A 27,600-nucleotide genomic window follows, 5' to 3' on the forward strand; every position below is an offset into this window, starting at 1 on the left:
ATCTTCTTGCTTACAATTACCAGAGTACTTCCTGTCATTAGACCGTCAGCTTTGTACCCTCAGCACCTTCATTATGAGGAGAAACAGAGTTTGAGGCAATGTAAATCCATGAATGACAAATCTTGATGGGTCATTTCAACAAAAACCCAGAAATTTTATAGTAAGACTCTGTTCTTTGAGGATGACTTTTTAGGAACAATCTTGACACTTGCAGAAACCAAATTCTATTCAGAATGGACCAGAAATTGGAATTTAACTTTTATACCTTTAAAGAAGAGAACATTGGCCCCCTTGTTTATGAAGGAAATGATGCAGCATAGTAGAAGAGTATGTGTTGTAGAACTGGAAAACATGCACTGGAGTCCAAGCTTCAGCACCAACCAGCCTTCAGGCAAGATATTGATTGAGACTGGAATTCCCTGCCATGACCTACCAAAACTGGCTCTTATCAACCCCTCAGAATGTCTTTATTCAGAAAACTGAGGTCTTTAAAATACCATAACCCACCTAACATTTAAACACTTTCAGATGAAATAAATTCATTAAAGCATTTTGTAAACTGTAAAATATATACATTTAAAATATTGTGGCTATTTTTTATTATTATGAAGCACCTCATTATAAGGATTGTACATTCTGATTTTGATTTCAAGTCTTCAAAGGAACTATCTGCACTCACTTTCTCTACTTCTTCACTGTCCATGCTTTCTCCAATCAGGATTTTGTCTCCATCCTTCCAACTACAACCTCTCTGGTCACCCTGTATGTTACTAAATCCAATGATCAGTTCTCAGTCTTCACTTTATTTATCACAGTTGGCCACCCCCTCTTTCTTCAAACCCTTTCTTTGTTTTAACTCCAGAACATACAACTAGTTTTCATCTTATTTCATTAGTCATTGCTTCTCATACCCTTAGCCAGCCCTTTCTCTTTTGCCCATCTTCAAGCTTTAGAGTGCCTGAGAGTTAGAGCTCCTCTCCCCACGATGTAGGGCCCAGAATCTTCATCCTAGGTGGCCAAATGACCTTTTTTTTTTTTTGAAACAGGGTCTCTGTTGCCCAGGCTGGAGTGCAGTGGCATGATCTCTGCTTGCTGCAGCCCCGACTTTCCAGGCATCAATCCTCCTACCTCAGCCCCCTGAGTAGCTGAGACTGCAGGTGCATACCACCATGCCTGGCTAATTTTTATATTTTTAGTAGAAATGGGGTTTTGCCCAGTTGCCCAGGCTGGTCTCAAACTTCTGCTCTCAAGTGATCTGCTTGCCTTGGCCTCCCAAAATACTGAGATTACAGGCATAGGCCACTGTAATCAGCCTCGGATGAGTTGTTGTTGTTTTTTTTTGTTTTTTTTTTTTTGTTTTTTTTTTTAGACGGAGTTTCCTTCTTGTTGCCCAGGCAGGCTGGAGTGCAATGGCACAGTCTCGGCTCACTGCAACCTCCACCTCCCAGGTTCAAGCGATTGTCCTGCCTCAGCCTCCCAAGCAGCTGGGATTACAGGCACCCATCACCATGCCTGGCTAATTTTTTTGTATTTTTAGTAGAGACGGGGTTTCACCATGTTGGCCAGGCTGGTCTCAAACTCCTGACCTCAGGTGATCCACCCGCCTCAGGTTCCCAAAGTGTGACGACTTTTAAATTATATCTTCAGCCCACATCTCTCCCCTAAGCTTCAATAATGCAACTACAGAATGACTAATATCTTGATAGAATTCTGGTTTCCTAGACCAGGCAGTAAACAACCATCACCACCACCACATGCTTCTTCCCCAGTTTTCTCCATCTTGGAACCTCAGCCAACAACTAGGTTTCCTGATGCCTCTCTTCATACCCACCCAGTACAGCAACATTCCTATTGCCTCTACCCTCAAAATACATCTCAGTCTGTGGGTACTAGGAGATATTTACTAAGGAACTACTGCTATTTTGTCAAATGAGTAATGGTAGTATGGCTAAATATATTTAAGTCCTTATATGTTCAAGATAAATACTAAAGTATTGATGGATAACAGAATATGACATATAGGATTTGCTTTTAAAATACCCCAGAAAAAAAAATAAAAATGGATACAAAATAGCAAGAAGTATACAAGTATACAAGAATAGCAAGTTGCTGCAGCTAGGTAATACATAGAAAAGGATTCATTGTACTGTTCTATTTGTGTGTGCATGTGTGTCTGAAAATCCATGAGTGATGGTGATTATGATGAAAGAAAGAAAGAAAGAAAGAAAGAAAGAAAGAAAGAAAGAAAGAAAAGAAAGAAAGAAAGATTGATTCTACTCGTGTTTATGTCCTTCACTGCTAACATTCAAGTCCATGGCATCACCATCATACCTGGACAAGAGTAGAAAACAAAATTTGTCACTGTCATTCTGCTCCTGTCTCCCTTTGCTGTCTACTGTCTACATAGAAGCCAGAGAAATCTTTTTATTGTTCATATAATTTTCCTGCTGAAAACCCTCCAATTGGCTTCTCATCACATTTAATATAAAATTGGAATTCTCTATCACTACCTCTAGGAATTGGCTCTTGCCAGCCCTTCAGCACTCCCCTTTATCACAATACTCTAGCCACAGTAGACATCTTACTGTCAGGTTCATTTCTACCTTGGAGTTTTTATACTTGTTGTTTCTTCTACCCAAGATCTTGGCATGGCTAGCTGCCTCTCAGCTCAAATATCACCTCTTCAAGGGGCCTTCTCTGGCCACCCTCTTTAAAATCATCTCCTCATCTCCCACCCTATCACTCTCTATCCTATTCCCCTATTTTATTTTCTTTGTTGTACTTACAACTACTTGAAATCTTATTATTTATTTACATTTTGTTTATTATGTGTCTTCCACACTAGAATGTTGTTCACTAGGGCAGGGATTTATCTAGCTTCCTCATTTCTGTATCTTTAGTACATAGGAGAGTGCCTGGCACATAGTAGGGGCTCAACACATGTTGGTGAATGAATATTTGAACAGATTAGCTATTTATGTGGTCACTCATAATGTGTGCATAGCATATTTAGTTCTAGAGCTGACATGAGTAATAGTTTCACATGGCTATGTCTCCTGAGAAGACTCTGAGAAAGTGTAACAAAGCTAACGACAAAGTATGGGAAGAGGGTAAGGACAGGATGAATCATTGCAAGGCAAAGGATAATGGTTTAGACAATAAAAGAAACAAAGAAAAACTTTTTTCCAAAAGAAAAAAGTGGAAAACAAGATTGCATATATTGCATGGGCTCTTTTGCATATATGTATATTTGCAAAAAAAAAAAAAATGCAACAATAAGGGATAATACGTTTCCCTAAAAAGTAGACCTTTTTACTTTTCTGACTTTTTCACATTTTTAGTTGATGAATTTTAGATAAAAACTCACTTCTCAGAAGCCTCCTTTGTTCCCCAGACAGGCCTAAGTACCCCTTCTTTAGTGCTTCCATTGCGGTCCATCAACACATCCATCCTCTTATACATTATATTGAAACTAAAAACTTGGTTGTCTCCCTCCCCCACAAACTGTGAGTTGTGAAAACAGAAATGCTATGTTAATCATCTTTGGTACATGGGAGATACTTAGTATTTGCAGAAATAAGATAGACCTGAAGATTCCTCTGGTTCAGAGCATCCATGCTATGTCTGTTCCTAATGCTGGGACAATAATTCAAATGACTCCAAGAAAAATGGCTCTATTATTGAGCCCTATCACTTTCTCCAGTTCGAGCCGATAGGATTAGAGTGTAAGCAGGAACTGCGATACCCTCCCTTTGCCCAACCTATGACATGAACTAGAGTGCCCCCAAAAATCCTCTATTTCCAAACCCATCAGGTCTGGGTAAACCTGGCCTCTGGTAAAGGTCCTAAATCTGTTTCTCCGTGCCCCGTTGACCACAGTAAGTCCCTGGAACGGGGGAAAGCCTTGGGTTCAGGGATGGTATATCAAATGGCAGTTCCATTTCTCATATTTTAGTAATAAGATAAATAATAAAGACCTTCTAATGCAATGCCTTCATTATTCATCGGCACTACTCAAACCCCAAAGTCTCTAGGTTGTTTTTCTACTCCCTGGATATATCTATAGGATGATTTTTTGCCTGGAGTAGACTCCATTTTTCTCTATTAGGAAGATGAAAACTTTCTGCCAGAAAGTTGTCCTTTTAATTACTTTCTGGAAAACACTCTAAGTTATATGCTCCACCCAGCTCCAGGATGAAGTTTTTCTGCTTAATAGCAATGACAGGCTGGCCTCATAGTCCTCCAAGCCCTCTCTGCTTTCTAGCTATCAAGGGGTTTCAAGACCTTATGGTCTTATTTATAGTCTGTAAAAATATGTCTAAATATATGTATAACCAATCTTCTCTCTTCTGAATTCCTTTCTTAATCGCAAGAGCCACTACTGGGAACGATATTTTCAATTTGGTTAATCAGGAGATTTCGTGCCAGTGATTGTGGCCATAATTAGGTACATTTGGGTAAAACTTTTATTAGTTTGATATTATCAGTACCAGATTTGAAATTTAACACCAAAAAATCTGCAGGCCAATTACAAGCATTTATACCACAGTCCTTTGCATATTTGTCTGCATAAACTCTAATGCCTACATTTTTAGGCATCTAATACTCTAAAATGTTCCCTATTTAATAGGGCCTCCATTGCTTATTGTTTTCCTATCATTCTTTAGATCTCAATTCCAATGTTCTTCCTTCATCATCCTTAGAAGGAGAGTAAGAAATGAGATACAGAGAAAGCAAGAAAAAAGAATCTAAAGATATCCATCAAAACAGAATGAAAAGTGCCCCTGCTATCCTAGTGTGAAAAGCATGACAGCATCTCTTTGCCTCTGCACCCACAAAAATTGAGACCAAAGGCAGAAAAAAAAAGTCTTTTAAAACTATAACGAAGGATCAGGTGAAAATGAGAATGTCCAATAAAGAAAATAGGACATACGCTGAAAAGTATTTCTCAAAATGAGAAGTGATACTCTAGCACGTTAGTTATCTGATGGGGTGCAAATTAAGGAAGCCATGTACCTTTTCTCATGTTTTATTTGTCTTGTTCTTACTGGAAAATTAAGTTCTATTATTTTTAAAAATATTAAGATATTTGTATTACTCAAGTTTCAAATGAAGGATTAAATGAAAAAAAGTAAATTCCCATAAAAATTATGTATCTAGCAGTTTAACTATGGTTCTGTGACCCCAAAACTTATTTCTAATAAAGCAAGCGTTTGCAGAGCTGAGTTCTCATGGGGGTTAAGTCTGGATTTGTCCACCCTGGACGGACAGAGAGAGTAAACAGATTGTATGATAGAGGTAGGTAATTTCCAACAGATACTTAATAACTGAGCCTAGAAAGAAAAAAACCTCAGCTCTTCCCTTTTGGCAGAGCTTTAAATTTTTTTCACATTTTGAAACTATTTACAGTTCATATGGTTTCCAGACCTACTCTCCAAAACCAAGGGTACCATCCCCTGCCTGGGTCTCTCAGCGCTCCACATGTGATTTCTGAGGCAGCCAGCCAGACGAGCATTTGATTTGAAAATAAAGCCTTAAATTTATCAGTGTGAAAGGGGAAAGCATGTAAGTACACAAATGCCTGGAAAGGGGCAAGGTAACCAGCTGAGGCCAGCTGGGTGAACACTCTTCGTCATCCAGGCAATTCAAAAAGTGCCTCTGTGAGGGAAATGTCCACCGCAAACCCCAGCAAGTCTATTCCTGCTTCTCCACCGGGTGTCTAGGGCTGCCTGTCACATTTTGGCTTGCCCAACGTGCTGCAACCTGGGGGCAGCTGCGAATGAAACAGTAAGCATTGCTTCAAATCGTATCTTGAGCTCTGCTAATTAAGAAATGAAGTCCAGGCAGACCTAAACCCTCCCCTTTCCTTAACTGTCAGACACTGTCCCATACATGTTAATTTCCAGCAGTGCCCAAGAGACTCCCAGTAACACAGAACACTAGGGTAAAGATGGGCTTGGTATCCAAGGACCTCACACTCTCACGTGCAGCAATGTGCACAAACACATAATATATGAATACTTCTCCTTGCCCCATATTAGTTGCAGGGAAGAAAAGAGGAGTCTAAACTATATTCTGCTTTTGCTCCAACAGGCTTTATTTAATTCACTTTAGTGCATTTTGCCCACTATCATGTAATTATTGCATATTACCTACATGGGAATATGGAGATTGCTTCAGCCTCAAGTAAGTCACAGCAGTAATACAGACAGACAGACAAGTATAGCAATAGGCAATTAACCTCTCTCCATATCTATCTTGACCCCTCTGCATTAGCTTCTTCCCATGCAGCAAGTATGAGATTTTCCAAAGACAAATCCTTCCACACTATCCCTCTGTTACGAGAATAAAGACCCAAACTCTTAATGTAGGCTTGAAGACCCTGAAGGGTCTGGCCTCTGATGGCTTCTCCAGCCCTGTCTGCTGCTGCTGTTCTCTCCGCCTTATTCTCTGGACTTCTGTCAATCAGTCCCTCATAATCACCATCCTCCTTCCCCTCCACAGGACCTTTGCACATGATTTCCCTCTGTCTGGAATTCTTCTCATCCCATTGCTCCCACTCCTATCACCACCTTTGCCTAGTTAACTCCTAGTCATCATTATGTTTTCAGCTCAAATGTACTACTCCCTTAAAGAACCCATTCCTAAACTGCTTCACCTCACCTCTACCAACCCCCACAAAAAATACCTTTCTTTAGAACCACACTCTTTTCCTTAGCAGCACTTGCCTTGGTTTGTAATTATACACTACTTAGCATGGCTATTTTATTGCCTACTTCCCTGACCAGATACTAAGCTCTGTGATTGCACAGAACATATCTGTTTGGGTTGACCTGTATTTGCAGAATCTAGCTCAATGCCTGGCACACAGGATGCACTCCATAAAGATTGGCAAGTAAACGAAAGCTAAGGACACCATTATGACACTATGTGCCGTGATACAATAGACTGCTATTATCAAGACAAACAAAGATGGTGGGAATATGGTCAGGACATTACCCTAGTAGCCTCATGCTTTGAATTGTCTCCTGACACCTTCTGCTACAATTTCTTCCATCTGGAATATGATTTATCTTCATTGTTGGAAGACTCTATGATTAAAGTTCTTCTTTCTTACCCAATCCATTTTGTAACTTTTATATCCTACCCTCCTGTTCCACTGTCATCTCTATTACTATTACCATCAAATCCATCCTCATACTTCCAATCTCCCATTTTCTGTTAAATCTTTTTACCAGGTGGAGTCACTGACTTCCATTCTTTGGCTCCTCACCATTACACCAAAGTTGAAGAGGATCACAGAGTCACAGTACTTAAACCTTAAGAGGGACCTTGAAATATCTGGCCCAATGGTACTCAAACTTCAATGTACATGAGAATTCCATGAAGTGCTCATTAAAAAATACAGTCCTCAGTCCCAGACCAAAAAGTTTAATTCAAGAGGTCTGGGAAAGAGCCCAGGAATCTGCACCTGGGTGATTCAGATGCAGGCGGTCCTCAGACCTCATGTGCAGAGGTGCCATCCAGTGCTGTGATGCTTGTGGGGGATCCTCAAGATCTACCACAAAGGGTGAGAGGGCAGCCGAGGGCACCCGCTCTGAGCAACTGCACTGTACATAAGATTTCATTTGAAAAGGGTTCTGCTTATTGGAAAAAGAAATGTTTGAAAATGACTGGTATCCAATATCTTTGTTTCATAGATGAGAAAACTCAAGTCCTTGGTCCTCAGTCATGTAGCCAGTTCATGGCAGAGCAGGACTGAATCGCAGCCTCCTGACACCAGGCTAGTAGACTTTTCCCAACACCTTCCTGCCTTATGGGGTAGAAAGACAACAGAGGTTCTCACTGCCGTGCTGCCCAAGAGTCTTACAATGAACAGCCTGCATATGAAGATGGTACTTGTGATGGACCACATTGCACCAGAGCACATAGCTGGAGGGACAGGAGATGGTGGATTTGGGCTCGTTTTTCATCCAGCATATTCTTAGCCTCCCTCTTCAACAAGCCTGTAAAGACCTAGTCATCCTCTATGGCCTGACCTCTTCCTGGGTTCTCCAATGCTCTCCCCACTCTCTCACCTCCCCCTTATTACACAAAGTAGTTTGATTCTCTCTCAGCTCTGAACTCAAATCTATTGCAGCGAATCACCAAAATAGCAGGGTCTTTTGTAACCAGGATGCATTTATCTTAGATGATAATGGAAGTTAAAGATACACCAAGTTCTATGTGCCATTTAAAACTCTTTTCTTTCTCTTTTCAAAAAAAAATAGGTTTATGCATCTTTTCTCAGTTGTTATCGGGAGGAGATCCAGAATTTCTTTTGAAAAAACAAACAAACAAACAAACTCAAACCTCAACCACAAAGGCCTCGGAGATGTTAGAACATTAATTTTAAAAATCTAAAGTTTTCTTAGGATCTTAAAATCTGAAAGCTAAAAGAGATCAAAATATTATAGTGAAGAAATTTGGTTTCATTCAGAGCTCAAAGGTTGTCTCTACCAAACCAAACAAATGTTTTAACAGCATTTGTTGGCTATTTCTCATCAATTTTTCCTCCCAGCAAATTTTTACTACAGGGGCATTTTGCTTTACACTTCCTGACATGATTTCAATGGGTTAATTTCTTCCATGCATTTTTAATTGGTGTCAGTAGTAAATTAAGAAAACTTGGAAGAGTACAAACAAAACATAGAAATCGCCCTTGATCTTGCTACCGAGATCAGAGTTAACTACAATTAATTTGTGGGTGCATTTTATGATTCCCTCTCCTCCATCTTTGCTTCCTCCTCTTCTTTTTCCTCTCTGCTTCTCTACACAATATTCCTTTTTAAAAATAATTGAGATTATTTTATACTACATCCTACTGTTATGGTTGAATAGTACAAAGGTATTTGCAACAGAATCTGTGAATATGATCTTAGTTGGAAAAAGGCTCTTAGCAGACATAATTAAATTAAAGATCTTGAGGTAAGATCATCTTGGATTAGGGTGGACTCTAAACCCAACCACAAGTGTCTTTACGAGAGAAGAGAAGGAAAGAAGAGACACAGAAAAGAAGCTTATGTGCAGGTGGAGGCAGAGATTGGAATTACATAGCCACAAGCCAAGGAATGCTTAAAGCTATCAGAAGCTAGCAGAGAGGCCTGGAACAGATTCTCCCTTAGAGTCTCCAGAGGGTTTACAGCCTTGCTAACACTTTGATTTTGGACTTCTTGCCTAAAGAACTGCAAGAGAATAAAGTTCTGCCGGGCTTTTTTGTTAGTTTTTTCTTTGTTTGTTTTTGGGGGTTTTTTTGGTTTTTTTTGTTTTTTTGTTTTACATGCAGTCTTGCTGTGTTGCCAGGCTGGAGTGCAGTGGTGTGATCTTGGCTCACTGCAACCTCCACCTCCTGGGTTCAAGCGATTCTCTTGCCTCAGCCTCCCAAGTAGCTGGGACTACAGGTGCGCGCCACCAAGCCTGGCTAATTCTTTGTATTTTAGTAGAGACGGGGTTTCACCGTGTTGGCCAGGATGGTCTCGATCTCCTGACCTCATGATCCACCTGCCTCAGCCTCCCAAAGTGCTGGGATTACAGGCGTGAGCCACCGCGCCCAGTCAAAGTTGTTTTAAAGCAGTTGGTTCGTGATGGTTTGTTTTTAAGCCACATGGTTTGTGGTGACATGTTATAGCAGCCCTAGAAGACTAATATTCACTTGTTTTTAGTTTTTACTTGAGAGGGTCTATATTTGTTCATTTGTTCATTCTTTCACTCAGTAGACACTTATTCTCTGCCTACTCTGTGTCAGGCAGAATGCTATTAGGTTGGTGCAAAAGTAAAAGTGATTCCACAATTACTTTTGCACCAACCTACAATATGCTGAGGATACAGAGTTTAATAAGATATAATGTTTTCCCCAAATATAATGCAATCATATGTATATGGTACAGGATAGGTTTATCTGTAGAATTGCCAGGATACTCTCACATTTTGTTGTTTTTACTTCTGGGTAAGGTGCGGAGCAAAATGACTCATCTCATTAGGAACGTACAGCTCTCAAAAGTTCTTGTCAGTATACAGGCTCTGTAGATGAAACAATGCTGAGTGGTAAAAAACCTTGGTAGGTTTTGGGAACCTGGTTGGGAATGGTGCTTTGAAGCTATAACTCAGGAGCACTGGAACGTTTTTAAACTTGACCAGTTTTCTAAAAAACTGAGATCTATTTCCTTATTCCATGTTAGGCACTTTCTAATTCTCTCTACTTACTGATCTTTGATAAGAATTAGATGTGCAATACTGGAAGGAAAAGGAAAAGATAGAAGTAGACAGCATAGAAAGTAAGAGTAATGATGTCTAAATTAGATCTAAGGACTCAAACGGACCTGGGAAATTTGGGTTACTGTAAAAAGTAACATCATCGGCAACATATGGAAAGAAGACTCTGGCAGTGGTATTGTGGAAGAGCTGTGAGATGAGGAAGACTGGGAAATATAATTGAGAGTGATACTGAATATTGAAGAAGGAAGGTAATGGATTCTAATGATGGAGAAAGAATAGATTTTCAAGATGTGAAGAAAGTTGATGGTATTTTCTAATGGAGAATATGGTAAGTCCTCACTTAACATTGCTGATAGGTTCTTGGAAACTGTGACTTTAAGTGAAAAAACATACAGCAGGTCCTCAAATAACGTTGTTGAGTTCAAAGTCTTTTATTATAGTATAGGTGAGAAAAAACTTGATTTTGTTACGTTTCATTACACGTAAAGTCATAGTTTTCAAGAACCTATCCATGATGTTAAGTGAGAACTTACTGTCTATGGTGCAGTAAAGTATATTTTCCATAATCTTGGCATTCCTTCACAATAAACACTAACTGGATTTTAAATTTGCTTAATGTCCAGTGTTCAGTCCAGTATGATGGAGTTGCAGGGGGAAAGAAGAAAAGTTAAGTATTGAGAAGTGGAATTGAGTTTGGAGAGGGCTTCATGGAGGAGAGCACACAAACAGCAGTGGAGATTTAAGAGGCTCTATTGGTAACAGGACGAATTTCATTCCGATAATCCAGTTGGCTCAGTGTCAATCAGCATGTGCTAGGGCATCCTCAGGGATATGATAGAGGTTTTATAGGAGCATTGAGAGTAGCAGCAGGGATTCATGGTTTTCATCCATCCATCCATCCACCTACCCATCCATCCCATATTTAAGAAACACTTCTGAGTACCAGCCACTGTGCTAGGTGCTATGGACACATGGACTATTAGGACCCATGTCACTGCCCTCAAGGAGTCTGGGGTCTAGGGGAAGAGATGAACAAATAAACAGACTCTTATTTGACAGCAATAGGTGCAGGGAAGCATGAGGTACTCCAGGTGCACTGGGTGCTTTGGGTGCACACATATGAGGTGGGGATGGCTAATACCAGTTTTGGGAGGCTGGTGGCAGGGATGTCATTGTCTCAGAATAACCTTTGATAGAATTGGCCCCCCAGCAAAGGTCAGTCATTGAAGAGCTAATTGATTGGTGCCCTAGACACCGAGAGAGGGGAGAATAGAGCCAGCTACCCTGAGCACAGAATGGGGGAAGGAGACATTAAAAAGGTCAAAAACTGAGGAGGAGAACTTTGGTGAAGAAAAATGTTGAAACAGGATTTCATACTAAGGAGTATAAGAAATAAAGCTCCTCAAGTTTCTCCCCCACAGATTCTTCAGTCAACTCTACCTTGCCCTCTAAGCCTTTTATGGGAGAGGGCTCTTTGAAGGAGCTTTAAGAAGAGAAAAAGAGAACAGCTAACATCTGGGTCACATAAACTTTAAAAAGAAATTAAGAGATGCCACTGAAAACCCATGTGCAGAGTTTTGAAAGTGTTATAATTTCCTGTTATGTCAAGATGCACCTCATTTGGGAAAATAGTCACCATTTAGAAATTCAATCCTTAAAAATTGTATTCATGCAATATAATAACTGATTACAGTGGAAAATCATTTAAAAGAACTACAATAATGTCACGGCTCACATACAGAAACCAGCCCATTGGCAAAGGAACCCTTCCATCTGCAAAGCTGAGAACCAGAAACTGCCCAAGAAATGATCAGTCCAAGACTTAAGAAACTGAAATTAACTTATTGAAGACAAAATTGTTTTTGAAGCAGTATTACTGTGAGTTGAATATTAATTTTTAAACCACTTCACTGAGTTCAAAAAGCACTGAGACCACTCTTGTTAGCTTGCTTCTGAACTCACTGTTATGGGTGTCACTGTTACACCCATAAAAGTGTGTTTTATTAATATTGTTTTTAAAAAAAGAATCAAGTTTTTCTGCTCAAAATCTCCTTTCAAATCTGCAAGTCTGTTCCTATAGACCCAAAATACCTTTCCCCTAGCCCCAATGGTACCCTCATAATGTATACATAATCTGGGTGGGCTAGAGATAAAAGACTCAGGCAGTTGGTCCTGTGCCTTGCGTTTAACCACTCTAATTTTAAGCCCATAATTGAAATGGAATAACTCAATTGAGGGTACATTAATTATCCCATGTGATCAACAAGATCTCACTCTCCCCCTTACAAGATGCACACACACACACACAAAATGTGTGTCAGCTGCAAATACACTGAGTTCAATGATCTTTGGGTTTTTTTGTTACAAGTGCTCAAATAGAAAAAGTAAGAGAATATTTAATAAGAGTAATAATTCACTCTTACCCAAGACTGACACACTGGATAAAATCCACCAGAAGGCAATATCGTATATATCCACCCCCCTACCACCACCTTCCTGGGTACGTTGTTTCCAAGAATACAGTAACAAATTATAAATCTCTTGACCATAGGTCTACATGCCTCTAACCTGGAAGTACAAGGAAAGTGGGAATAGGTCCTTCCTAGCTGCCTGAAGGATCTGCTAGCCACCCCTCTGAATCAATACCCAAATTTGCTATCAAGATGCTACAGACCAGAACTACTACTTTATATACTTTACTTTTAAATGCTATATAGTTAATTATATGTAATTATTGTAATATATTCAAATTGTTTTCAATTGTTACTGTTTGGGGATTTACATGTATTATACATTTTTAAGTCAACAAATGTTTATTTTTTTAAATTTTACTTTAAGTTCTGGGATACGTGTGCAGGTTTTTTACATAGGTATACATGTGCCATGGTGGTTTGCTGCACCTATAAACTCGTTATCTAGTTTTTAAGCCCGCAGGCATTAGGTATTTGTTCTAATGCTCTCCCGCACCTTGCCCCTTACCCACTGCCCCCCATTGACAGGCCCTGGTATGTGATATTCCCCTCCCTATGTCCTTGTGTTCTCATTGTTCAACTCCCACTTATGAGTGAGAATATGTGGTGTTTGGTTTTCTGTTCCTGTGTTAGTTTGCTGAGAATGATGGCTTCCAGCTTCATCCATGTCCCTCAAAGGACATGAACTCATTCTTTTTTATGGCTGCATAGTATTCCATGGCATATATGTGCCATATTTTCTTTATCCAATCTATCATTGATGGGCATTTGGGTTGGTTCCAAGTTTTTGCTACTGTAAATAGTGCTGCAATAAACATGTGTGCATGTGTCTTTAGGGTAGAATGACTTATAATACTTTGGGTAAATATCCAGTAATGGAATTGCTGGGTCAAATGGTATTTCTGGTTCTAGATCAAGAAAGATACATAAATTATATTTTAAAATTGAAAACAAACTAAACGCCAAACAGAGAAATGGTATGTGAATTGTGAGATATGCACTGGATAGAATGTTATATAGCCCCTAAAAATCATATGTATAAAGAAATAAGAAATCATAATGATATGATGTAAAGTAAAAGCAGAAAGATAAAAATGTAAATACATAATTATAAGAAATCTTGGCATAGAAAAAAAGACAGAGAGGAAATATAAGAAAATAGTAACCATAATTACTTTGGATAGTGGAAGAATGAAAGTTATTTTCTTCCTTCCACTTTTTCTTGTTTTCTAAATTTCTCTTAATGAATATATGCTGCTTTTATAAAGGAAAAAAGTATACACCAAAGAAAAAATGAAACAGAATTTTAAATCCTAATATCCAATGGGAGTCATCACTCAGTTAAACTAGAAAAGTTGATTAAACAAGTTGTTCCTACTGAAAGAGTATGTTTATGTAATTATGCAGCTTCTGGAAATACCAGACTTGGAAAGTGCAGAGACAATACTCCACAGTAGTAAAAGCAAGCTCCTTCCTTTCCCCATAATACACACAGTTTCCAAAAATGAATAAGATTGATGGAAACAGGCCTACGAGAGCTTCAGAGATTTAAGCAAAGTTTATCAATGTGCAGGAAAGTATAAGGTAGAACGCTGCACAAAAAGCTTATAGTCAAGTACAATTTAAAATCTAAAAGTGTCAGGGAAATATCCCGACTAAATGAAGGGTAATTGCACTGAAGCATCTGATCTCAGACTGTTCTAATGCAAAATGTTAAGTTTAGAAGACGTTGGAGAAGTAAAAATGTTAAGAAGTGATACAGACTCTATTTGTTAATAATGACACAAAGAAGGGGTGGTAGCACCCTGGAAGAACGAACAGAGAATCCTCGGCTTTTTAAAATATTTATTATGTGAAAAACTATGCTTATCATTTTATTTTATTTTTTAATAATTTTAACTTTTGTTTTAGATTCAGGGGATACATGCGCAGGATTGTTACATGGGAAAATTGTGTGATGCTGAGGTTTAGGATACAGATGATCCTACCACTCAGGTAGTGAGCATAGTACTCGATAGGTAGTTTTCCAATCCCTGTCCTGCTCCCCTTCTCCTTTCTCTAGTAGTTCACAATGTTTATTGTTCCCATCTTTATATTCATGTGTACTCAATAACTAGCCCCCAGTTATAAGTGAGAACATGTGGTATTTGGTTTTCTGTTCCTGTGTTAATTTACTTAGGATAATACCCTACAGCAGCATCCATGTTGCTGCAGAGAACATGATTTTGTTCTTCTTTATGGCTATGTGGTACTCCTTGGTGTATATACACCACATTTTCTTCATCCAGTCCATTATTGATGGGCATTTAGGAAGATTCCATGTCTTTGCTATTGTGAACAGCACTGCAATGAGCATATGTGTGCATGTGTCTTTATGGTAGAATGATTTATTTTCCATTGGGTGTATACCCACTAATGAAATTGCTGGGTCAAATAGTAGTCCTGTTCTAGGTTCTTTGAGAAATATCCACACTGCTTTCCACAGTGGTTGAGTAATTTACATTCCCACCAATGGTGTATAGATGCTTACCATTTTGGATTAAACGGAATTCCTTTCCTCGAGTGTCTTTTTTTTTTTAATCTAAAAAAAAAAAAAAAAAAAAAAACGCCCAGGCTGGAGTGCAAATGGCACGATCTTGGCCCACTGCAACCTCCCCCTCCGGGTTCAAATGATTCTCCTGCCTCATCCTCCTGGGTAGCTGAGATTACCAGTGCCTGACACCATGCCCAGCTAATTTTTGTATTTTTGGTAGAGATGGGTTTTCACCATGTTGGTCAGGCTGGTCTCGAACTCCTGACCTCAGGTTATCCACCTTCTCAGCCTCCCAAAGTTCTGGGATTACAGGCATGAGCCACCACACCTGGCCATTGAGTGTCTTTTAAAATCAGACATAAAATGTAAGTATAAACAGACAGATATGGGTAGAGACATGGCTTCAATTAGAGGCTCACAAACCTGTCTGTACATTAGACTCATCTTGGAAACTTTAAGAAACACCAAGGCCTCATCTCCAAGACCCTCATTTAATTGCTCTGGGCTGTAAATGGGATGTGGGTATTTTTTAACTCCCCCAAGTGATTCTAATATGATGTCCAGTTTGAGGAGCATGGGATTAGGTGACCTCTGCAGGAACTTTCAGGATCCCTCTCACTTGCCCCTCATCTGCACAGTTGCTCCCATGGTAGCCAGGAATAGTTAGTATGACTTGAGGAAACATCCTCTTACGAAACATTTAAGTATGCATTGGTACTCGCAGACTCGCCAACAGTATCTTGTAGCCTAGGGCTGAGAATGTGCACTTCTTGTGCAGCAGTCACGTTAACTTCTACAATAAGGAATCATGCCACCGCTACTTACTTTTAAAACAAAAGTCATCAAAAGATTTTACCAAAAGCTAAAAGAACACCCATTTCTTAAGCACTTTCACATATTACAACAGTTTGCAAAGGCAGAAGATTTATCCTGATTTGAAAGGAATAGAGTAAGAAAACCAAAAAAGTGAAATTGTAAAGGAAGGTTAAAAGGGAAGGGTTTGACTTCCATAATTATACCGTGGCTGAAGTTTACATTATAATTCACTTGGTGCTAAGAATGTTAATGAGTAATGCTCCAGGCACTGAAAGTGTGGATGTATGTGTGTATTTGCATATGTATATTAACATATAGGTAAACTACATATATATTACATAATGATGTTTATATTTCTATGATTATATACAAAGCCCTTCAAACATAAAATAAATAGAGAAGACTTGATCAGACCACAAAGTCCACACTTGACACATTGCATCATGAATGGATAGAACTCTAATGTAGATTCTTACCTGCCATGAAACCCTGGGATGGTCATCCCTTCGGGGCCTTAATCTCCTCATCTTTAAAATTGGGGCACTATTACCCACACCTTAGGGTTTTATGAGACTTAAGTGTAGGAGCACTGGGGCGAACACATAGTAGTTGCTCAATAAACGTGTTGAATCTGAATGTAGCCACCCACCTTCCTGGCTCCTGATCACAGGAGAAGGGGTACCTGAAGCCCAGAAGGAAAATCAACTGCCCAAAGTCACACAGTAATCACTTACAAAGACCCAGATTTCCTGACTGCTACTTTCATCCCACTTTCTTCCCTTTAGGGTCCTCCTCTCCAAAGCCGACTATACCCTGCCTCCTTCCAGGACATGCCAATGGCTCCTGCCCTAGTTTGAAGACCTTAAGTCCAAGACCTTCTGCCAGGAATACACAAGCGAAGCCACGAGCACCTGGCAGTGCCCAACCCAATGTGACACCCACCCCAGTAACACCTGGACTCCCAGGGCCCTGATCCCCTCCAGCCATTTTACTTTATTCCTGAATTGTGGCCCACAGATGCCAAGGATAGGGCCAAAACACTTTTAAAATATTTTCTCTTAATATTGCCATGGGCTTAATTACGCATTTACTATCTTATACCTGCTTCCCTGGAAGCAGATCCTAAGATGAGTATCCACAAGCAAGTGGTTTGTTAAGAAAGTATTTCTAGGAGAAACTGGGAAGGGAGATGAGAAGCAACACAGGAAAGGGAAAGAAACCAAGCAAGAACATGATTGCAGGCAAGTCCTGTCCTCAGCCCAAGCTCGAGGGGCACTCAGGAGTGCAAATTACACCTCAGAGCTGGTCCAACCTGAGGCAGGGGAGCTGCTGTTTCACGCGCCTGCCCCAATTGGTCACCGGGTCCAACATCCCAAGGGCCATGCCATGAAGAAAGTGGCAGGTGCAAGCTCTTAGAAGTAATATACATGGGTGCTTGGGGATGGGTACAGGAAGACAGGGAGATCTGGACAGAACCCCAACATTATCCTCCATAACCACCAACTCCACAGGACTCAACACTCCTTGTACTAGTTCAGCTCTAAGCCCATTTGATTTCCCCAGTATCTCAAAATCCAAAAAGTGAAAAGCCAGTCTCCATAGCCTGAGCACATTCTACAGAAACCACCATCCTATGCACTGGAATTGGCTAATGATGGGATTTAGCAAAATTTAACAGAACAAGCCCGTCTTGTAGGTTGCCCTCTCTGCAAGGACACTTGTTACAGCTTAGTTTGAAAATTCAACAGATACTGTGGTAGGCTCAAGGGACACAAACACCATCAAGAGAGAGGACCCCTACCCTAGGGGAGCTCAAGGTTGTGGGTAATCTCTCAAATGGACATTTTTGCCTGATTTTTCACTGAATCCTAAAAAATACTCCGTTCCATTCTCAATTCAACTTTACAGGATCAGCGACAATGCTTTTCAAAACATCACACCATATTGAGTTATAAAGACATACTATCTCACAAGGAATTAACAAAAAGCTAAATAAAACCACAAGAAAGTACACTAACACTATTTCAAATGATAATGATAATGATAGCCACTATGTGTGGGAGACATATAGTCATCAAATTTCTGAATATCTAAGTTACTGGATTAATCTCATGGCCTCCAAATAGAGGCCCCAACATCTATCACAATCCAGGTATTTTGACCGGTAATTTGAGAGACAATAAAAGATATGCTAGAGTTATTAGTTCAAATTCACTATGTAAGTGTATTTACTTTTAACACACTTTATATAAGATGAGACTTCAAAGTAATGAGACTGATGATTAGATGTTCCTTGGGAAAGGAACGTATTAACATCAGATCTAATACCTAGTCAGAACTTTCAGACTTGAGAAAGTCAAGATATGCAGCAGTACTACCCAAAACCACACACACTCTGTCTTCTAAAGAGCCTTTTAAAGAAGTAACAAGACTACATGGAGAATGCTAACAACACACAAGACACTGGGCCAAGCGTTTTACAGAACTCCTTTAACCTTCACAGCAACTCCATCCATGGGAGAGAACCCATTATAACCCCACCTTACAGAGGAGAAATCCAATGCTTACAGAGATTAAAAACTTTCCCAAGACCACAGAATTATTCAGAGACGGACAAAACTCATATTTAAGTCTCTCAGTGCAAAATGCATACTTTTAACACCACACTGTGGTGGCAACGATTCAAAACCCGTTAACCTGGAATTGAACCATGGGGGTCCAGGCAGCTTTATGGCTTATCCATGTCACACCAGGATCACACTTTCCAAGGCTCTGTCTCTAAAACTATGGTTTTAGATTGAGATCATTTTTCTTCACTGTCCTTTTTATATCATTTTCTAAAACAAGTCAAAAGAAAAACTGTAGGTATTCATTATGTAATTAGTAATCAGTCAATATTTTAGTTATAGAGATTACTTCAATATCACCATGGATTTCCTAGGCTACCTAGCCCCTCTTGATATCTTTAGCATTTTCCCTCACATATGGTTAATTCGTTTTATGATTTTCTCTTTAAAAATTACATTCTTCACAGTACACAAATGATTCAAAATCATTGCCTGATGTGATTGACTGCCAGATTTAAGTACATCATTAAAATTTACTTTGCCACATGTTATCATTAGCAAAAAAATAAGGAGGTGGACAGTGAAAAAGAGAGTAAGAAATTATGGAAAGAAGTTTTAAAATTACCTCTGCTAAGTTTTCTGGAGGTGTTTTTGCTGTCATTTGTGTATAAACACATGTGTTTTTAAAGCATTTCTGATTCTAGTACTGTTCCCAAAAATACTTTTTCTTCATCGATGGATGAATATAAAAGCAATGAAAAATTTGTACTATGGTAGTTGGCTCATCTAAATTCCACTATCAAGTGAATACAAAATTCTTATCACTATCACTTGATACAGTAACGTGTCAGAAGTCTCTCTACAATATTCCCCAGAAATTACCAAATTAAATAATTCACACACTCATGAAACATCTGCCACATACAAAACCCCACATGCACCAATTCTAAATAGTATTGGATCTAGAAATGGAAAGTGACAAAGAGGTGTCTGTGTTCCACAAAAGGTACTCCAAAGGAATCTGAAGTCAAAGTTGAGTGGGTAGCAGAAGCATTTGCTAAACATAAAAGAAAGCCATGAAGATAAAATGGAATTAAAGTTCAATTTTTAATAAAGGGCAAAAAGAATCATATATCTAATTAAAAGAGAATGTCACCAATTGTCAAGAGCTGTTTCAGGGTCCTAGAAGTTTTCAGAATAACCCAAAGAACGTATGTCTTACTTGCTGTCGATGAGCACTTCAGACTGCCGATTATTCACTTGATTATCACTCTTGTGGCGAAACTGAAAAATCAAAGTGTTTGTGAGAAAATACATTACAAGGTACTTTGTCAGCCCAAATAAGCACACTGGCAATACTTTGAGTTCATCCACTTAAACAGTGCTGTCATTGGTCTAAGATGACACTGTTTGGGCTTACTGTGAACCCAGCTCTACATGTTCTAAATCTAAATCAAAACCCTTCTCACTACATTACACTCTGGATGTCACCAATGAAACAACAGGGCTAGCCACGTACTCTTCCAATCTCCGCACACGTTTAGCTGCTTCTAAGAAGACAATATGCTCTCTACTGTACCTTATAGTCTCAGAGAAAACCATGTATTAATTTTGATGTCTTTAACAAGGAATGGGACTTCCATTTCTCTCCCATGTGTACTCAATGCTTTATTAGAACATCATTCTTTCTGTTTTATGGATTTCTTTGAAGTCAAGAAGTTATTTGTAACAACATGAATTTTTATTCTCCAGAAATTCTAATTGTTAACAGTGATCTTATGAAGTACTGAGCATTTAAAACAAAAATTAGAATCCAATACTGAAACACATTTGGTGCAGATTTGTGATTTATGTCCAAATGATTGTATTTCTTATTGTATACTCCAGTAATGTAAGTATCTTATATAGCTTGAAAGAATCTATTAAGAGCTCCCTACTATGCTCATAAATTAGGAGTCATTCAGGTAAGTCTTTCTATGTGAAATGTCATGATCAGGTAGTAGCTGTAAGAGAAATAAAGGTAATATAGAGAAAATGGTAATACCATTAGTAATAGGCTATAATACAGTTATTTCAGCAAATTAGCCTACATGCACAGATGAATAGGGTAGTCTGTTCAGGAGACAGAAACTTTGATTTCATAGATTTTAATCATCAGAATGATTTCTTTTTTTCTTAAATACAAAATGTTGTGTCAAAATCACAAAATATAAAATGCTTCAACCAGCTCTTTTCCTTTTCCTACAGCATTCCCAAATCCATCCCAATCTTTCTATTATGCTATGCCCAGTGCAAACTCAGAATGGCAGGTATAAGTTAATAGATATTACCAGTAAAAATAAGAAAACAAAGCTATTTAGCATTTGTTAACATAAAAATAGTTTATAATACTGGTAAAGGAGTAAATTAAGTCACGTCACCCACTGACATGAAAACTTTCTACCAGTAGAACAATAGAAATGGAAACATTATTTGATCTGAGTGCATAATTTGGAGGGGTTGCTGAATATTCTCTCCTCCACCATATCTACATGGCATTCTTCACTCTGCCCTGTGCCATGAAAAGCTGGGCTCTGTGGTCGTTGCCCTCTGACTTCTGGTAAGATTTGGCCAACAGACAGTACAGGCAGAAGATTCGAGGGTCAGAGAAGAGTGAAATGAGGGAATTTATCCCCTGGCTTTCTTCTAGCTGGGTTAGCAATGGCTGCTTCCACAGATGGCCACAGCTGCTACAAACAGGCCTCAACTACATCTCCATGTCTGGTCACTGCTTCCTTCCTTTGCCTCTTTAGTTCTAGTAGTATTGCCACCCATGTTGCTGTCATAGCTGCTTTTCCATGCCCACACCCTTTGTAAATGATCCCTTCGTTATTAAACTCTCCAATCCACCCAATTTCAGGGTGACTTCTGTGTTTTGCCAAGACCCTGACTGGTGAAGGTGTCCAGTTAATGAACTGGCACATAACATCACAAAAGTGAAGGCACATTCAAGCATTAACTGCAACGGAATCAAAAGGAGACTTTTTGTTTAGTCACGTAAATCTCCTAAATTGACCAGCTCAACATCACAGAAAAAGACCAGTCAGCTCATCCCCCAAAAGCTGAGCAGTTCACTCTCTGGGAGATGCAACCACTTCTACTTCTGCTCAGGTTTTACCAAGAGGACTTGATATTGGAGTAGATGGAGCCTGGAAGGATTAGAAATGGTAGTTTCAAGCCCAGCCTGACTATTATTGACAATTTCTCCTCTAGAAATAAATATGAAGTCATAGAGGGGAACTTCCACAGGAAAGAAAGTGAGTAGAGGGCTATATTCATTGTGTATTCCCTGTGAGTCAGGTTCTATACCTGATGCTTTACCCATATCATCTCATTCTGTCTTCCCAACAGTGCTGGTGTCATTGGCCATGTTATACAGAAAAGGAAAGGTTTGAGAAGTTAAGTCATTTGCCTCATGTCAAACTGTCAGTACATGGTAAGGTAAGGTGGTAGGGTAGTAAGGTGTCTTTCTCCAAAGCCAATATACTTTCTACTCTACCATTTATTCTTCTATGAAGTGTGACTATAATGAAGACCTTTAAGGCCAATATGTAGGAACTCATACATCTAAATGAGTACCATTTCCCTGAAAAATCAGATAACATGGAAAAACCACACATTTACTCCAAAGATGCCATTGCTCAAATGATTGTTGAAATTTCCTCTCTTAGAATTACCTCTGGAGCTCATAGCCCGTTCTCCAGAATGTTCTCTATCCTTTGAGAATCGAGCTCTATGTCCTTTGAAAAGACATAATGAGATGTCTTATGTTTTGAAATATAAGAAAGCCACTCTTAGAAAGCATGTCTGGTTGATAAGGTTTTTGATTAGGCTGAGAAGTAGCATTTGTTTCCAAAGCTGTGAAGCCATTAAGTCATACAACTACCTTGTACACTGACCTTCAGAAGACAATTCTATAAGAAGAGCTCCCAAAGTACCTTGAACAATGGCAACCTCACAGGAATCAGTAAACTCCAGGAACATTCGACGCTAACCACTTTAATGTGATATTACTCATCAGTGTGGATGGATCCTATGTGTTTGTTAAAAATCCGGGGCCAGGCACAGTGGCTCACGCCTGTAATCCCAGGACTTTGGGAGGCCAAGGCAGGCAGATCACGAGGTCAGATTGAGACCATCTTGGCTAACACGGTGAAACCCCGTCTCTACTAAAAATACAAAAAATTAGCCAGATGTAGTAGTGCGTGCCTATAGTCCCAGCTACTCAGGAGGCTGAGGCAGAAGAATTGCTTGAACCCAGGAGGCAGAGGTTGCAGTGAGCCAAGGTCGCACCACTGCACTCCAGCTTGGGTGACAGAGCGAGACTCCGTCTCAAAAAAAAAAAATTTAAAATTAAAAAAAAAAAATCCAACATAGTGAAACCCCATCTCTGCTAAAACACAAAAAATTAGCCAGGCGTGGCAGCATATGCCTGTAGTCCCAGCTACTCAGGAGGCTGAAGCAGGCGAATTGCTTGAACCTGCGAGGCAGAAGGTGCAGTGAGCTAAGATCATGCCACTGCACTCCAGCCTGGGTAACAGAGTGAGACTGTTTCAAAAAAAAAAAAAAAAAACTAACCTCAAAGGTTATAGTCAAAATGTGAACCATGAAATAGGCTAGAAATTTCATTAAGAAATGAAGAGTGTATCCTGTGTATTCTTTAAAAAATGATATATGAAGACAAGTACATTATTTGTGTGTATGTGTGCTATTTTAAAGTGACTTGCATCAAATTGTTGATTTATCAAAAAATCATATGTAAGATAACTATGAGGAAACATCACATAAACCAACTTGATAAGTACAAATCTTCCCATATGTCTTTACCATACTCAACTACTCTTAGCAGGAGCGGGTTCCCACTTTCTCCATAATGTCTTCCCTAATTCTCTTTCACATATCCCACCTCTGTTATCAATCTAGCTACTGAAGGTCATCTTCCTTCCTCAAAGAACCAAAGCACTTTGGTTCTTTTAAATTATGAATTTCACACCATTTTTATCTCATATTATTGTTATTCATGTACATGACCCATCTCCCTCTATTGAATGTTAAGCTTTTTTTAACTTCAGTTTCTGTGTCTCTTTCATTTTTGCATTATCCACATAGCTTAGCACAGAGGGGTGTGGTGAGTAAGTGCCAGGGTTCTGAAGCCGGATTACTTGAGATAGACTATTACAGACTAAAACAACCATGAAAAAGTATGTCTGTTAAGCCAATAATAAAGATAAAATGGAATCACAAAAAAAAATACTCAATTAATCTAAAAGTAGGCAGAGAAAAATAGAACAAAGAGCCAATGGGGCATATAGAAAGCAACAGCAAGATGATAGATGGCCTAATCATAATGATAATTATATTAACATAAATAGGTTAAATATTCCAATTGAAAGGTAGAGATTTTCAGATTTTATTAAAAATTATTACCCTACTATATATGCTGTCTAAAAGAAAACCATTTTAAAGATACAGATAGGTTAAAAATAGGCAACAGGAAATATAGGTGTGAGCTCAGAGGAGTGACTTGGGCTAGGAATATAAACCTGTAACTCATTGGCTTAGACAGTTATTGAGGGGGCACATGTAATCACTCAGGATGAAAATATAATTTGTCTGGATTTAGAATGTTTGGTTTTCCCAAGACTGTGTTTTGTCTTTGACTGAGAATTACTTCCTTTGGGTTATGCAGACTTTAAAACTATCTATTGCCTTATACCTGACTTATTTACATTAGTTTCCTGACTTTTGAAGCTACACTTGACCCTCGAACAACATAAATTTGAACTGCACAGGTCCACTTATACACAGATTTTTTTTTCTCTAAAGGCTACATTGAGTGTGCCTGCTCTCCTGCTTCCCCTTCCTCTGCTTCTGCAACCCCTGAGACAGTAAAACCAATCACTCCTCTTCCTCTTCCTCCTCAGCCTACTAAACATGAAGATGACAAGAATGAAAACCTTTATGATGATCCACTTCCACTTAATGAATAGCATATATATTTTCTCTTCCTTATAATTTTCTTAATAACATTTTCTTTTCTCTAGTTTACTTTATTGTAAGAATACAGTGCATAATAAATATACAAAATATGTGTTAATCAACTGTTTATGTTATTGGTAAGGCTTCTGGCCAACAAATAGGCTATTAGTAAAGATTTTGAGGGAGTCAAAAGTTATACACGAATTTTTGACTGCACAGGGAATTGGTGTCCCTAACCCCCACATCATTCAAGGGTCAACTATATTTGACTTTGTAACTTCTAATGTAACGACAAGCATGTATGAGAATACCTAATATTTACCAACTCTCACAATTTAAACAAAGACGTGATAAAGAATAAGTAACACTTCACTGAGTGAATGCAGGTTGATTTCTAATTCTGCTCTTCCACAAATTGGTCATATTATTAGCAAATCATTAGCTCTTTCTAGGCTTTAGTTTTCTCATCTATAAAAGAAGAAAGTGAATCTAGTTATTGAAACCCTCTTGCTTTTAAACAGGCTCTGGTTCTATGGTACCTGTATTAATCATCAAACAAATAGCAAAATAGCTTTATACGATATTGACCAAAATAACTTCATTCAAAATTTCAAATGTATCTTCATTATCTATTTCTGAGAAGCCATAACTGAAATTGAGACCTCAAGAATGCTCAAGAGCAAATACTCACATAGTCATCTGTGGCATCTTTGACAGCTGTCATAGTTATCACCAAGACCAAAGGCACAATGGTGGTAAACCAGGTCAAGGAGGAGATTTCTGGAATTAGCTGAAACAAACATTCCAAATAGTTTAGGGCTTTTAAAGTTAGAAAATATATCTTCCAAATTGTGTCATTTAATTTTATAAGACTTAGCAGAAATTAATGGGGTTATATTGACTTATTTTTACAAATGAAGATTGACTTTCAATAATTTAAGTGTTTGTATTTGGTTATAAGACACATAAAGTAGAAGTATTATTGAACTTGTTTTCAAACTACCTAACCGAAAACTGAAATTTTTATAGCAAGGGAAGAAGCTTCTTGAAATCTTTCACAGATGATCACCTTCTCCAATATGTTAAATTTCACCCATCTTTTTCAGCTTTTCATCTCAACTTTTAATAATTTTACTAACTACTCTTTTTACCAATTCCCAGAGAGATTATTTGAACATCTGCCTTGCACCAGACACTGTGCCAGGTACTTTCCATTTATTATGTCATTTAATCCTCGGAAAAGTTCACTGAGTTAGATTCTTACTAGCATTGCTTTTGTATAATCCCAGAAGGTTTGTATTCCACATAAATAGCACCCCCAGTACACAACACAGAATACTACATTATGAATGGTGACCAGGAGTCAGGAAATGTTGCAGACCTGGGTATCATGTCCCCATTTTATAAATGAAGAATCTAAGAGATCATGCAACTGGGCCAAGATCACATACTGTTAAAATTTGAAACTAGGTCTCTTGGACTCCAAGGCCTATTCCCTTGTGCCTATACATCCAAAGCCACCCACATAAGAGAGACACAGTGACATAAATCTCTTAGACAAGTGGTTTCAAATGGGATTCATTTTGGAGCTGCTTCAGGGTCATCAGGCAGGAAAGGATGGGGTAGAGATGGTCAGTGGCTAAAGATCAGGCCCCATCAAAACAACTCTAAATCCATTTTTATACAGTAGCTTCTACATAAGACTTTAAAAAAAAAAACTCAAAAGCCTCTGATGTAGCAGTAAAAATATTGAGCTTGGTGTCAGAAAAGCTAAATTCTAGTCCTAGTTCATCATCAACTCACAGTGAAAGCCTTACCACCTAATCTCTCTGGGTCTAAGTTCTTCATCAATAAAGAAAGGAGAGGTTAGACTGAACCATCCCAAAGTTCCCTTCTATATATAAAATTCTATGAAGAAGAGCCTTTGGCCACAAATGAGAAAGCCATTAGAGAAATGAATTCAAAATTCTGGAATGGTGTGAAGTGTTACTTGAAGAAACCAAAAACGATTTCATGGGGAGAGGTGGGAGGAGAAATCTTGGACTCTAAGCTTTCTTCAATAAATAGTAAGGTGTTTATTCATTGTTGGCTTTTGTTTTCCGGATCAGCACCCAGTTCTTCTCAAATATACTCCTATTTCTTAGGGAAACATCATATCCCCTCACTTTCTGTCCACATAATTTTAGGAAACTGATTCTACCATGGATCCAGGGTTTGGCATATGATCTTGGTTAAGCCAATTACTGAATCAAACTCTTGAGCCACAGTAACAGGTTTAGGAATGAAGATATAGCTCCAGTCAGAACTAATCTCAAGACTTTTGCTGGAGCAACAGAAAAAGTAATTCCCTCATTCGTTCTCTCTCTCTCTCTCTCCGCTTCCCCCTCCCCTCCCTGCTCTCTCTATCGCTCTGACTTGAGTTGGAACTAGGAAGCTGTCAGGGCCACCAAGTAGAAAGGGCCTACCTAAGAAAGGTCAATGTGTTAAAAAAAAAAAAAAAAAACAGAGAAGAGAAGCCACATCCTGATGAAACTGTGCCCATGAATCCAGTAATACTTGAAATGAGATACCCATGAATATATTCGTCTTTTGCTTAAACTAAGATTTCTGTCACTCAAAACATAAAGATTTTTAAATAGATATTCAATTAAAGAGAAAACAGTACTCAAATCTATTAATCTAATCCATCTTCTTACTTCTTAGCCATTCTCGACCTACCAGTTTGATCTGGTTAAAGTACGCTAACATAAATACTAGGTAAATAACTGGCTAACATGAACTATTTATGTGTGTGTACAGTATGTATGTGTATAGTATATATGTAGTTTCTTTGATTTATATTTTTTCCTTCCCAAAATATCCATAAAAGTTGAAATTTCATTTAAGGGCAAATTTTAGTCAGACAGGAGAAAAAGCAAAGGTTATTAACTACCAATTAACC

At 38.7% G+C, this 27,600-nt stretch overlaps 1 protein-coding gene across 4 annotated transcripts in view; it reads right to left on the reverse strand.

The window, feature by feature from the left end:
* LOC116275845 (probable phospholipid-transporting ATPase IM) overlaps positions 1 to 27,600 on the reverse strand; it is a 152,803-nt gene that overhangs the window by 57,444 nt on the left and 67,759 nt on the right. For all 4 annotated transcript variants that reach the window (XM_031668701.1, XM_031668699.1, XM_031668698.1 and 1 more), the window contains 2 exons: positions 25,351 to 25,449; positions 19,864 to 19,925 (listed from right to left, as the gene is read on the reverse strand). In XM_031668701.1, coding sequence (XP_031524561.1) covers positions 19,864 to 19,925; positions 25,351 to 25,449 — 161 coding nt within the window. The remainder of the gene's footprint in view (positions 1 to 19,863; positions 19,926 to 25,350; positions 25,450 to 27,600) is intronic.

Source organism: Papio anubis, chromosome 7 (assembly GCF_008728515.1).
Source record: "Papio anubis isolate 15944 chromosome 7, Panubis1.0, whole genome shotgun sequence".
In the NCBI taxonomy this organism is placed as follows: domain Eukaryota; kingdom Metazoa; phylum Chordata; class Mammalia; order Primates; family Cercopithecidae; genus Papio; species Papio anubis.